An 11,637-nucleotide genomic window follows, 5' to 3' on the forward strand; every position below is an offset into this window, starting at 1 on the left:
GCCGATTAGTCCCTGTCGGCCACGCGTAAGCGAGGCAGGCATATAATTATTATTTTTTGAATCTGTACAATATTTTTTAAAAAGAATAAAGAAATGCAATATTAAAAAAAAATTAGCCTTCCGGCTTACGTGTATTTTGAAAAAAATTCCCCTTTGTGCGAACAAGGACCAGCCCAAACCCGATCCTTCTCAAGAGGAGGAGGAAGAAGAGGAATATCCGGTTGCGGGCGAGCATTTCCTTGGTGGCCCACAGGAATCGCAGAAGGTCGCAACCCGCACGCACGGTAGGCTAATCTGCAGTGCAGTGCACACAGCAGCCTCGTCTCGTCTCGTCTCGTCTCGTCTCCTCCGCTCCAACCAAAGGCAAAGGCAGCGAAGCGAGCGAGACTGAGAAGAGGCGGCCGGCCCTCCCAGCCCCCAAAGAGCGAGCGAGTGAGACCCAGAAATGAGGCGCCCCCTCCTCCCCCTCTCCTCCTGACAAACCCCCTCCCCTCCCCTCCCCCTTGCTTCTTCCGCCCGTCTCCAACCCCACGGCCGCCCCCGCCCCCGCCGTTCCATTGGTAAGTGCGCCGCCCCTCCTCCCTCCCCCGTCGGTCGACTCCGCCGGATTCATAGCCCCGCTCGCCCGCTCGTCGGAGCCGCCCCCAGCTTTTTGTCCCTCCCTCCCTCCCTCTGGATTCCGCGCGCCACTGACCGATTTGGCCGACGAGCGCCATTACTTGCGTCGGCGTTTAATCCCCCCCGCTACTCTTCTATCTATCTAATCTGATGATAATGCCGACCGCAGGTACAGCAGGGGATGGATTTGTCCAGGTTCGCGTCTCCGCGGCCCCCGGGCCTGCAGCAGATCGGCGCCGCCGCCTTCCGCGCCCGGGGCGCCTGCTCGCTGCGCCGGCCCCGCCACCGCGGGGTCCACGCCGGGGGCGGGGGCGGGGGCGGGAACCTCATGGTCGCCTCGGCCCTCCGCGGCACAACCGGCCTCTTCTACGCCGCCGTCGCCCCAAACCACGCCCGTCTCCGGCTCAGACGGCGGTGCCAGGGCAACGACTCGCTGGCCTACGTCGACGGCCCGCTGGAGGGCACCAAGGGCAGCAGCTCCAGCGCCGCCGAGGCCGGCGACGACGTCGCGGGGTCCGACGGCGAGGACAGGGCCCGCAGCGCCGCAGCCGCGGTCGACGTGGACGGCCTCAGGGACCTGCTGCAGAAGGCCAGGAAGGAGCTGGACGTGGCCCGGCTCAACAGCACCATGTTCGAGGGCAAGGCGCAGCGCATATCCGAGTCGGCCATCGCGCTCAAGGACCGCGCCGACAGCGCCCAGACCGAGGTGTCTTCCGCCGTGGCCACCGTGCAGGAGATCATCAGCAAGGAGGACGACGCCAAGGAGGCCGTCAGCAAGGCCACCATGGCGCTCTCCATGGCTGAGGCCCGGCTGCAGCTCGCCGCGGAGGCTCTGGACGCCAAGAGGGGATCCGTCGGCCAGCTGGAGGTCAGCCTCGACGACGTTGAGGAGGAGGCGCTTGCGTCCGCCCAGGAGGAGATCAAGGGGTGCCAGGCCAGCCTGTCAAAATGCGAGGAGGAGCTGGGGCGGATCCAGGGGAAGAAGATGGAGCTGCAGAAGGAGGTTGACAGGCTGACCGAGCTCGCCGAGAGGGCTCTCCTGGACGCCTCCAAGGCCGAGGAGGACGTTTCCAACATAATGGTGTTGGCTGAGCAGGCCGTGGCTCTTGAGATGGAAGCGGCCAAGCGCGCGAACGACGCGGAGCTGGCGTTACAGAAGGCCGAGAAGGCGGTTGAGTCCGTTGTGGAGCTGGTGCCGGCTGCCGATGGGCACATGAGTGACGAAGAGGACGATCTTTCTGATGTTTACGACTACAGCGGTGACGGTATGCTTGACATTTCTGAAAGGGACGAGGTGTCGGATGTCGAGCGTTTGATGCAGATTGGCGATTTGGCTGCTGAAGGCATTGAGCCGCTTGAACCGTCTAATGAAATGCCTATTGAAGAACGCACTGACAAGTTGCTTGTTGAGCCTCAGAAAGAAGCTGAACCTGACGTAGTTAAGCCAAAGCAAGGGAAGAAGCAGGACACAGAAAGGAAGGAGTCTTCCAAATCATCGTTGAAGAGGTCGTCTCGTTTCTTCTCGGCATCTTTCTTCTCCTCCAAATCTGATGGAGAGTTTACACCTACATCTGTATTCCGAGGGCTAATGATATCAGCCAGAAAACAAGCACCAGCTCTTGTTGCCGGGATACTGCTTATTGGTGCGGGGTGAGTTGCATGGTAACTGATATATACATTCTTCTTGGCTTCTGTTTTGCAACAATGATTTGATTTCGAATATCCTCATATGTTTACCTAGCCCATCTGTTCATCTGTGGAATAAATGTAACTGTGGATGCTTCCTTTTACAATAGTTGAACATGCTTTCTGTCAATTTCATTTATATTGTTTAACCAGCTCTATCTCAAATGACGTTTTACTTGTGTGTGTGTGTACCACAGGGCATTTTTCTTCAATAGAGCTGAGAAGAGTAGTCAATTGTTTCAGCAGCCAGGCATAGCCACCACTAGTATTGAAGAAGTTACCTCCACTGCAAAGCCCGTATTTCGTGAGATACGTCAGTTACCACAAAGAATAAAGAAGCTAATCGCGCTCTTACCTCATCAAGAGGTATTTTTCATTGTTTAATCTGAACCTGTACATCAGTGAGTTTTTGTCTGACCACTGCTACCGCTCATGTGAACTAATTTCAAGTTCAACTTCCAAGTAACTTCCTTATGCCCTTTATTTCCCTATTCAGGTAAATGAGGAAGAAGCTTCGCTTTTTGACGTACTATACTTGCTGCTTGCTAGTGTTGTTTTTGTGCCATTATTCCAGAAAATACCTGGAGGTGAGATATGCATATCTGCTATCTGTATGTACCTTGATAAGAATCAGCATGTTTGTATGCTGCTCGGTTATTAAATGCACTTTGATATGGTAGGCAGTCCTGTTCTTGGATATCTTGCTGCTGGTGTCCTCATTGGTCCCTATGGTCTTTCTATCATCCGCAATGTCCATGGAACAAAGGCAATTGCTGAATTTGGAGTCGTGTTCTTGTTATTCAACATTGGCCTTGAGGTACAAGCTGAGTGGTTTTAAAAATTCTTTCTTCTTTCAGGAAGCATCAGTTTAATATTTTTTTGTATCTTCAGCTTTCTGTGGAAAGGTTAAGTTCGATGAAGAAGTATGTATTTGGATTAGGCTCTGCTCAGGTAATTTCAATGCCTATGTAATCGTCAAACAGTTGTCCATGCGGATTACTCCCTGACAAATTGTAACAATCGACAGGTGTTGGTTACTACAGCAGTTGTTGGTCTGGCAGCTCACCGTTTTGCAGCACTACCAGGACCAGCGGCAATTGTTGTTGGGAGTGGTTTGGCTCTATCATCCACAGCTGTCGTCTTGCAAGTATGATTTGTAACCGGCAATTATCTCATTTATCGAATTTTGCTAGGCTGGTTTTCAGCACAAGTCATCGTAATTATCAGAAATTCACAATCAAATGAAGTTGTTCATCAGAAGCAATTTCTTCAGAGAAAAAGTAGATTGGCCGGATTTTTGTTGTGGTCACACATTGAATATTCAAGCGTAGACTTGGTTTATTGAAGCATGGGCACATGCGTAATGCTGAATGCTTTTTTTTGTCTACATATTTATCTGCATTCTTCAAATTTCTATCAGAATCTTTTGTTGCTCTGCTGTTGAGCACTTGCTGTTTTTTGCCTCGCTAGGTACTACAAGAACGTGGGGAGAGCACATCACGGCATGGACGTGCCACGTTTTCTGTGCTACTTTTCCAGGTACAATTTTAGTATGGTCTGACATATACCTTTTCAGGGCTCTTTCCTTATGTTGCCACTGTACTTTATCATGCCCCTTCGGTGATGTTCATAAGCTTTGTTTTTTGGCCATGGGCACGGTTGTAGTATCTCATTTTAGTGAAAGAAATGAGCCGACCTTTTGATAATGGCAGCCTTGCACTTCTTTCTAACATATCTTTCTTAATTTGTATCCAGGATCTGGCCGTGGTGGTTCTGTTGATATTGATCCCACTCATATCACCTAATTCTTCAAAAGGAGGGGTAAGCTTTTCATGTCATGTGATTTTCCCTTGTCGAGCTAACACATTTATTTTCATGCACACCATTTTACACATTTTTCAAAGAATCCACATCACATAAACTCCTCACCCAAGTTTCTGAACTCTCTTCTCTGATTGTCACTTCTACTGAGCACTACAAAACCCATGTTCTTCCATAATGTTCTTGAATTTCCAAAGCAATGCGAACATGATGATATTTCATTGCACTAATGTCCAGAGCTATGTGTTTAGCCTTTCCGTTTGAACAGTACGGGTATGGCCCTTGATACCTTCTCTGCTTCTTACAGGTTGGTTTCCAAGCAATATTGGAAGCTATGGGAATGGCTGCGGTAAAGGCAATAGCTGCTATAACTGCCATCATTGCTGGAGGTCGTTTGGTGAGTTGTATATTCATTCATTTTAGTTGGCCTTCTTATCTTATGAGAAACTTCGCATAACTCTTTCTTAATTTCCTGGTTAACAAGCACACATACATAACATGCACTTATGTCTAGCTGCCGCTGTTTGTGCATTTTAGTCCTTTTAGTTTGCACCTGCATTTCTTATGATTTGATTGTACCTGTTTGACTCACATTTTTTTGTTGTTGAACAGTTTCTTCGGCCAATTTACAGGCAAATTGCTGAAAATCGGAATGCTGAGATATTTTCAGCAAATACTCTCCTTGTTATATTTGGGACAAGTCTTCTTACTGCTCGGGTATGTATTTTATTTGATTAATTCTGACCCTGATTTCCTGGGATCTACATCTCATATTGTTGTACATTTCTTCATAGGCTGGCTTATCGATGGCACTGGGAGCATTTTTGGCTGGTTTGTTGTTAGCAGAAACAGAGTTCTCCTTACAGGTTGAGTCGGATATTGCTCCTTACCGTGGCCTTCTATTAGGTCTATTCTTTATGACGGTGAGGGCTCTGAAGACAATGCCACTAGATATTAGTTCCTGTAATATGCACCATTAGGATTTTGTTGCAGAGTGTACCATTTCTTATATAATGGAGCAAATATAAAATGCAGTTTTGCAGATATCATAATAGGTGAATTCTTGCTTATTAGTTCATTAGTCATGGAGTCATTGACATGCATCGACCACATGGAAATGGAATTATATTCATTTCATTTAACGGTTCAATATTGAACCGTTTTTGCTCCACCCTAATCTTACTGCAGAATTTAGTATTATCACAAGTTTCTCATATCATTTATTTTAAATACAGTTGATGATCATTTGTGCTGCTCTCCCAATTAATGTTGTCAACACGAAATACTATGTTAATTCCTTTCTAGCAGGCAACTTTAATGTATTTCATATTGTTTCAGTGTATCTTACTCGTAGATATATTATTTCTTTCTTTCAATAACTTGCCATGCATAGAATCATAAGAACGCCACTAATTGGTGTTATATCACTTATGTTCGTCTTATTTTAGATTTCCATGTCATTAAACATTTCAGAAATTTGTTTCTTGTACATCAGTGCTTGAATTAATCACTTTAGAATGTTTCTGTTTCCTTTTATAAGTTCTGACCATATTTGATACCTTACTTAATGCTTACCCTGGTTTATTCCTTTCCAGGTTGGAATGTCTATTGACCCAAAGCTGTTTCTTTCAAACTTCCCAGCAATCTCTTTGATACTAGGTCTCTTAATTATCGGAAAGACACTGTTAGTAACATTTATTGGTAGAGTATTTGGAATTTCCACCATATCTGCTGTCCGGGTTGGACTTTTGCTTGCACCTGGTGGGGAGTTTGCTTTTGTTGCCTTCGGAGAAGCTGTTAACCAGGTATTGTATGTGCTATTTTCTACTCCCTCTGTCCAGAAATAACTGCGGCTCAAACGGATGTATTTAGCACTGAAATACGTCTAGATACATCCTTTTAAGCAGTAGTTATTTCTAGACAGAGGTAGTATGATTGTACCTCGTGTCTCGTGTCTTCTCTATTGTCAGCCTTATAGGCGATAAGATGTCTTTTTGCACACGTGAGTTTATCATGGGAACAATAATTTTCACAAGTCATCGTCGTTATGCAGCAGCGAGAAAAACTCAACATCAATATCTTTGCAGGGTCTTCTATCACCTCAATTATCGTCATTATTATTTTTGGTGGTTGGCATTTCAATGGCTATGACACCATATTTAGCTGCTGGAGGCCAGTTTCTAGCATCTAAATTTGAGCAGCATGATGTCAGGAGTTTATTGCCAGTGGAAAGTGAGGTATGTTCTTTCTTTCTTTTTGTCATTGGTCAACTCAGCTATCACCTATTGTTTTGGACTGTTGGTTACCTTTATCTGTAATCATGGCTTAATTAAAAAAATCACTTTTCTGAGTCTAATTTATTAAGTATTGAACCGTCATTTCTGACATTGAGAATTCGTACTGTCAGAAAGTATGCACAACCCAGTGCATTTAAATACACACCCTAGTGCATTCCTTGTGTTATGTTTATAATAAATCAGATAACGTATTAGTTTCTAAGTGAACTAAGCAGCCTTAATAACTCAAACATCATACATTAGAAGGCTTGTTAACTATATCTATGAAATCGTAACTTTCAGCTTGTCAGTAATAAACTACTATCACTAATGGCAATCTGTAAATTGGACATTTATTTTGAAAGGAATTTGTTCAGTTACTACTGATGGAGTAATAATTTTTGTTTCCTTACATGATGTTTCCACTGTCTTGAAAATATTTTAGTAACCACTTCCGAACCACCTAAACTGAAAATAAGGTGCCCGTTGCCTGCCTCCACTGAATATTTACATTGATTGGTTGGTCACTTGGTGGATGGAATACTCTGCGCTAATTTAGTGCCATTACCTGGCAAGGAACAGGCAGTTAATGCCTGTTTGCACAAGAATATTATAGATATTATGTTTACAAGCAAACGTTAGGCAAATATTGGTTAGAACAGGTATTCATAACTGTTGCCGAGTCATATGGCTCACCTCCCTGAAAACCACAAGAACATGTGAATAGTACTCCAAAAGCCAGTTAGGCCAGGGGAGCAACCAGCTTGTTTTCCCCAATATTGGGAACTTTAGTTGGTAAGTAGTAATTGCATACGAGGTACTCCCTCCGTCCGGAAATACTTGTCCTAGAAATGAATGAATCTAGACTTATTTTAGTTATAGATACATCTATTATATTCATTTTTAGGACAAGTATTTCCGGACGGAGGAAGTATTTGGCAATTTAGTAGTATATGCTGGATGTGAAAAACACCCAAAGCGAGATAAGTTTGCTTTAAGTTAGAATGTCAATACTTTTGTATAATCTCCTATGCGTACAAGCGATATTACGGCAATTATTTAATTTCCTATAAGATGCTGATTCTCACTTGGCTATAATTTTGTTTGTTTGTGTAGACGGATGACTTGCAAGGCCATATTATTATATTGGGATTTGGACGTGTTGGGCAGGTTTGTCATGAATCCTCATGAGCTATTATATGTACTATGTTCAATAGATTAAATAATATATCTTTTCCTTGTACTAGATCATCGCCCAACTCCTGTCAGAACGGTTAATTCCATTTGTTGCGCTTGATGTTCGAAGGTATGGTACTGGATATGGAAATAACCTTTCTTAACACAACTATATAAATATAGTGAAATATGTTTGCATTACTACAATCAAGTGTTCATCCATGACTCCATGAGTTTAATACTTAAGTCTGCTAATTACCTTGCTACTTTTAGGATTTAGCTATGCTGTGTACTAATGGTTGCTATCATGTTTCTTTGACGATTAACCTGGAATTAGAGTTAAATTCTGCTATATAAGTGAACAATACTTTTAGGATTTAGCTTGCTGTGTACTAATGGTTGCTATCATGTTTCTTTGACGATTAACCTGGAACTAGAGTTAAATTCTGCTATATAAGTGAACAATGCCTGTCAGCAAACCATCTTGAAGAATCCGTAAGTTGACTTGGAAACTAGCAAAATAGTAGTGACCCTGGAGTGATGGGTCTTGCACCCTACATCTAGTGATTGTTTGTTTCATTATGATGACCCATAGTAGTTTTCCTCTGACATCAAACTAGTGTAATTTGGTTACAATTCCATCTACCTTAGTCCGCTGCATTGTGCTTGTTCAATGGTGAATAGTCAACTTATCAACCTATCTGATAAAGTCTAGTGCAGTTTCCACCATTTAATTCTTGTGTACTTCTCAGTGATCGGGTAGCAGTTGGGCGTGCACTTGACCTACCAGTATATTTCGGTGATGCAGGGAGCAGAGAGGTATACATAATTCCATGGAAATCAATTATATGCTTGTGAAAACCCAGAAGTAATGATTTATTGATTTTTGCAAGGTACTGCACAAAGTTGGAGCTGAGAGGGCATGTGCTGCTGCCATTACTTTAGATACTCCTGGTGCAAATTATAGAGCTGTATGGGCTCTGAGCAAATACTTTCCAAATGTGAAGACATTTGTCAGAGCACATGATGTTGATCATGGTGTTAATTTGGAGAAAGCTGGTGCATCAGCGGTAAGTAAACACCACAAAGCAATCTATTGTGTTGTCCTAAAACATTATTTTGGGCAAGTTATGTGACAAAAGGCCATGTGGTTTGGCTAATGTTATTTGGAATGTGAATGGTTTGTTAGTTTATCAGAACAAATTGCAATCCAGCAACCTGCCTTGTGAAACACAGTGGTATAAAAATGTATCTACTAGAACGTAAACAAGTGGGCGCGCCCCTACCTATTATGTATAGCCGCTACTAGGTTGGTGGGCCGAAAGAATCTTGGAGAAACCATTCACGACAGGTAGAATCATTGTTTGAATGTGCTAGAAATCAAGAACTTAGTAGCCACCCCCCTCGTGCTGCATGAGTACTTTGTCTCACACTTCTTTCCATGATGTATTCTTGTCATTATCTACCCAGGTTTTCTAATCATATATGTTATCACCATCAACTATGTTGATACAGTTTATGATAAAACTCTATTCAAAACTTTTTAGGTTGTCCCTGAGACCTTAGAACCAAGTCTCCAATTGGCTGCTGCTGTTCTTGCTCAAGTAAGCTCCTCTATTATTCTATCCTGATGTGCTCATTCAGAAAAGTATTGAATTTGAGGCATAATCACCATTTTCTTCATGTACTGTATTGCAGGCAAAACTTCCAATGTCTGAGATTGCAACAACGATCAACGAGTTCAGGAATCGTCATTTGTCAGAACTCACGGAGGTGTGTAGTTGCATCATAATTTAGTGATCTTATATCCGCAACGCTTTAACCATCAAATAATTATGGATGACACAAGAGATAAAAAACTATTTAAAAGATGCAATTGCTTTGAAATGAGCAGGAAATAGAAATAGCCAACATTGATAGTCTTCTCATCATCTGTGATGGAAGCACTTTGTTAAAAACTACTAGCCGTTTGGTCAAGAGTAGTGCCATACAGTATATGGTCATTTGCATGATTTAAAATGTAGGTGTTTCTTAAGCATTTTTAGTGGACAAATGCTAGTTCCAGATTTCATATTACTTGAGTGGAGCGGTTTGTTTGTCCATGTCTCCAAAGGACATTCCTTGACAATCCAGATGGACAAACAATAAGTAGACACCACAAACACAATGTATGCTCATCAACTTGCTGAGACAACAATAGATTTCTTCTGATTAACCGGTGTCTGTTTGCTTCTTCCACAGCTTTGTTCTACAAGTGGGAGCTCCCTGGGCTATGGCTTCTCTCGAGTCATGTCAAAAACGAAGCCTCTGGTCTCCGACGACGAGAGCGACCCCATTGATGGAGCCCTGGCAATCTGAGCCCAATACACAAACGTAAAAGGCTCCTCCCAGGACTGTACAGTAGATGTGTTCGCGTATAGAAAGGTAGCAAAGCTAATAATTCGAGCAAACACTGTTACCGATCTTTGGCAACATTTCAGCTCTTCCATTTTGGTATGGTAGGACATTTGTTTCTTTTCTCTTCCAAACCATGGCTTCTTCTTTTCTGTTTCCAGCCCCTTTACTTCCCGTCAAGTAGACGGTGGAAGATTTGGCTGTCAGGGTTGCACGCAGGACACTGAGAATTTTGCAGAAAGTGTCCGCCATTTTGCGTGTGCTGTTCTACTCCACTCTTATGAAAGTTCTTGATTTTCTTTCTTTACAAAAGTTGAGAAAAGTATTTCATCTTCCATTAGCCTCTATTCTGAAGATGCTTTGTTCCTTAGTTGTGTCCTAGACTTGGGATATGACCTAGATTTTGCTAGATGTGCGTTAATTATTTTTCAATGTAAATTATGCCCAAATATATTTCGTGACCCCTCCAAATTTTTTTGATAGTTAAATGGAGTGTGTCAAACTGTGGTCATGTTTTTGTTTTCTTTTACATAATTACCCTTGAATTATAACAAACACGTGAATTCTGCAATATGTGAGATTAGATGGTGCGTGGGAAACAAAACTTGGACTGTTAACAGGGGAGGTTGGCATGCGTAGTACATATTCACTCCGTCCGGAATTACTTGTCGCACAAATGGATAAAAATAGATGTATCTAAAACTAAAATACATCTAAATATATTCATTTTTGTGACAAGTATTTTCAGATGGAGGGACTAGTAGGATTGGAAAACCTTGGAAAACAATTCAGCTGCTGGCGTTTGAAAAATGTTTAGGGAATGACCACAAGGTGAAGCCGCATGCACCAGACGTTGGAGCTCGATGCTGGGACAAGCGGATCACAAGAGTTGCAACATATAATTTCTTTAAGACAGAGAAAAGCTAATCTTTTTCCGGCGGTTGAAGCCGTCGTCTTTGTCGCCAATGGGATCGTTTTGTGGTGGACTAACCTTTTTTTAAGAAATTTGTGGTGGACTAACTAATGCTATAAGAGCATCTTTAACAGGCGTTCAAAAACTGCTCTGAACGCTTAAATATTTATTTTTTACGCGTCGGACAACTCTAACAGATTCTGTAAAATTGTACGTGCATTAAAAATTTAGGCATGTATTAAAAAGCGTTATCATGTGCATCATATTTTGGGCCTCGGATTGCGTGCACCTCACAATTTACATCGAGCACGTTTTTTTAGTCTGTTGAAAATACTCTAGTCCCGTGCATTAAAAGTACTATAGTGATACACTAATAACTTTTATTGGTTGCAAAAATTTTATGTGACTATTGGAGATGCTCTAATTTCACATGCAAAGTGAAAAGGGTCACACGACAGACATACAGTGGCACTCCTAACTGTTAAATTTAGCTACCTTAAAAAATCCGGTTATATTGTAGTGGGCCTAGCAAGCGTAGGTGCCCACCCTTTCCCGTGTATTTCCCCTTTGTGATCACGTAGGCTTTGTTTGTTTAGTAGTGATCTAATCCCCTAGTGAAACTAATCCACTAATGAATTGGATGATAAGTGAGGTGAAATGTACAGACTGCCCTTTCAACAAACAAAAGCTATCCTGCCCAAGAACCTACGATGCTCCCTAGCGAAAAACCTAGGGTTTCTCTCGCTTCTGGCG

General features: G+C 42.8%; 1 protein-coding gene across 1 annotated transcript; it reads left to right on the forward strand.

The window, feature by feature from the left end:
* Positions 1-787: 787 nt before the first annotated feature.
* LOC123428492 (K(+) efflux antiporter 2, chloroplastic-like) lies at positions 788-10,306 on the forward strand. The gene is made up of 20 exons (XM_045112704.1): positions 788-2,268; positions 2,502-2,670; positions 2,801-2,891; positions 2,985-3,121; positions 3,196-3,255; positions 3,332-3,451; positions 3,775-3,843; positions 4,060-4,125; positions 4,433-4,522; positions 4,738-4,842; positions 4,920-5,048; positions 5,721-5,930; positions 6,213-6,362; positions 7,518-7,571; positions 7,649-7,707; positions 8,330-8,396; positions 8,471-8,647; positions 9,125-9,181; positions 9,276-9,350; positions 9,819-10,306. The coding sequence occupies exons 1-20, from the start codon at positions 800-802 to the stop codon at positions 9,933-9,935; spliced, it is 3,471 nt and encodes a 1,156-aa protein (XP_044968639.1). The 5' UTR covers positions 788-799; the 3' UTR covers positions 9,936-10,306.
* Positions 10,307-11,637: the final 1,331 nt, after the last annotated feature.

The sequence above is a fragment of the Hordeum vulgare genome, chromosome 2H, assembly GCF_904849725.1.
Source record: "Hordeum vulgare subsp. vulgare chromosome 2H, MorexV3_pseudomolecules_assembly, whole genome shotgun sequence".
Taxonomy (NCBI): Eukaryota; Viridiplantae; Streptophyta; class Magnoliopsida; order Poales; family Poaceae; genus Hordeum; species Hordeum vulgare.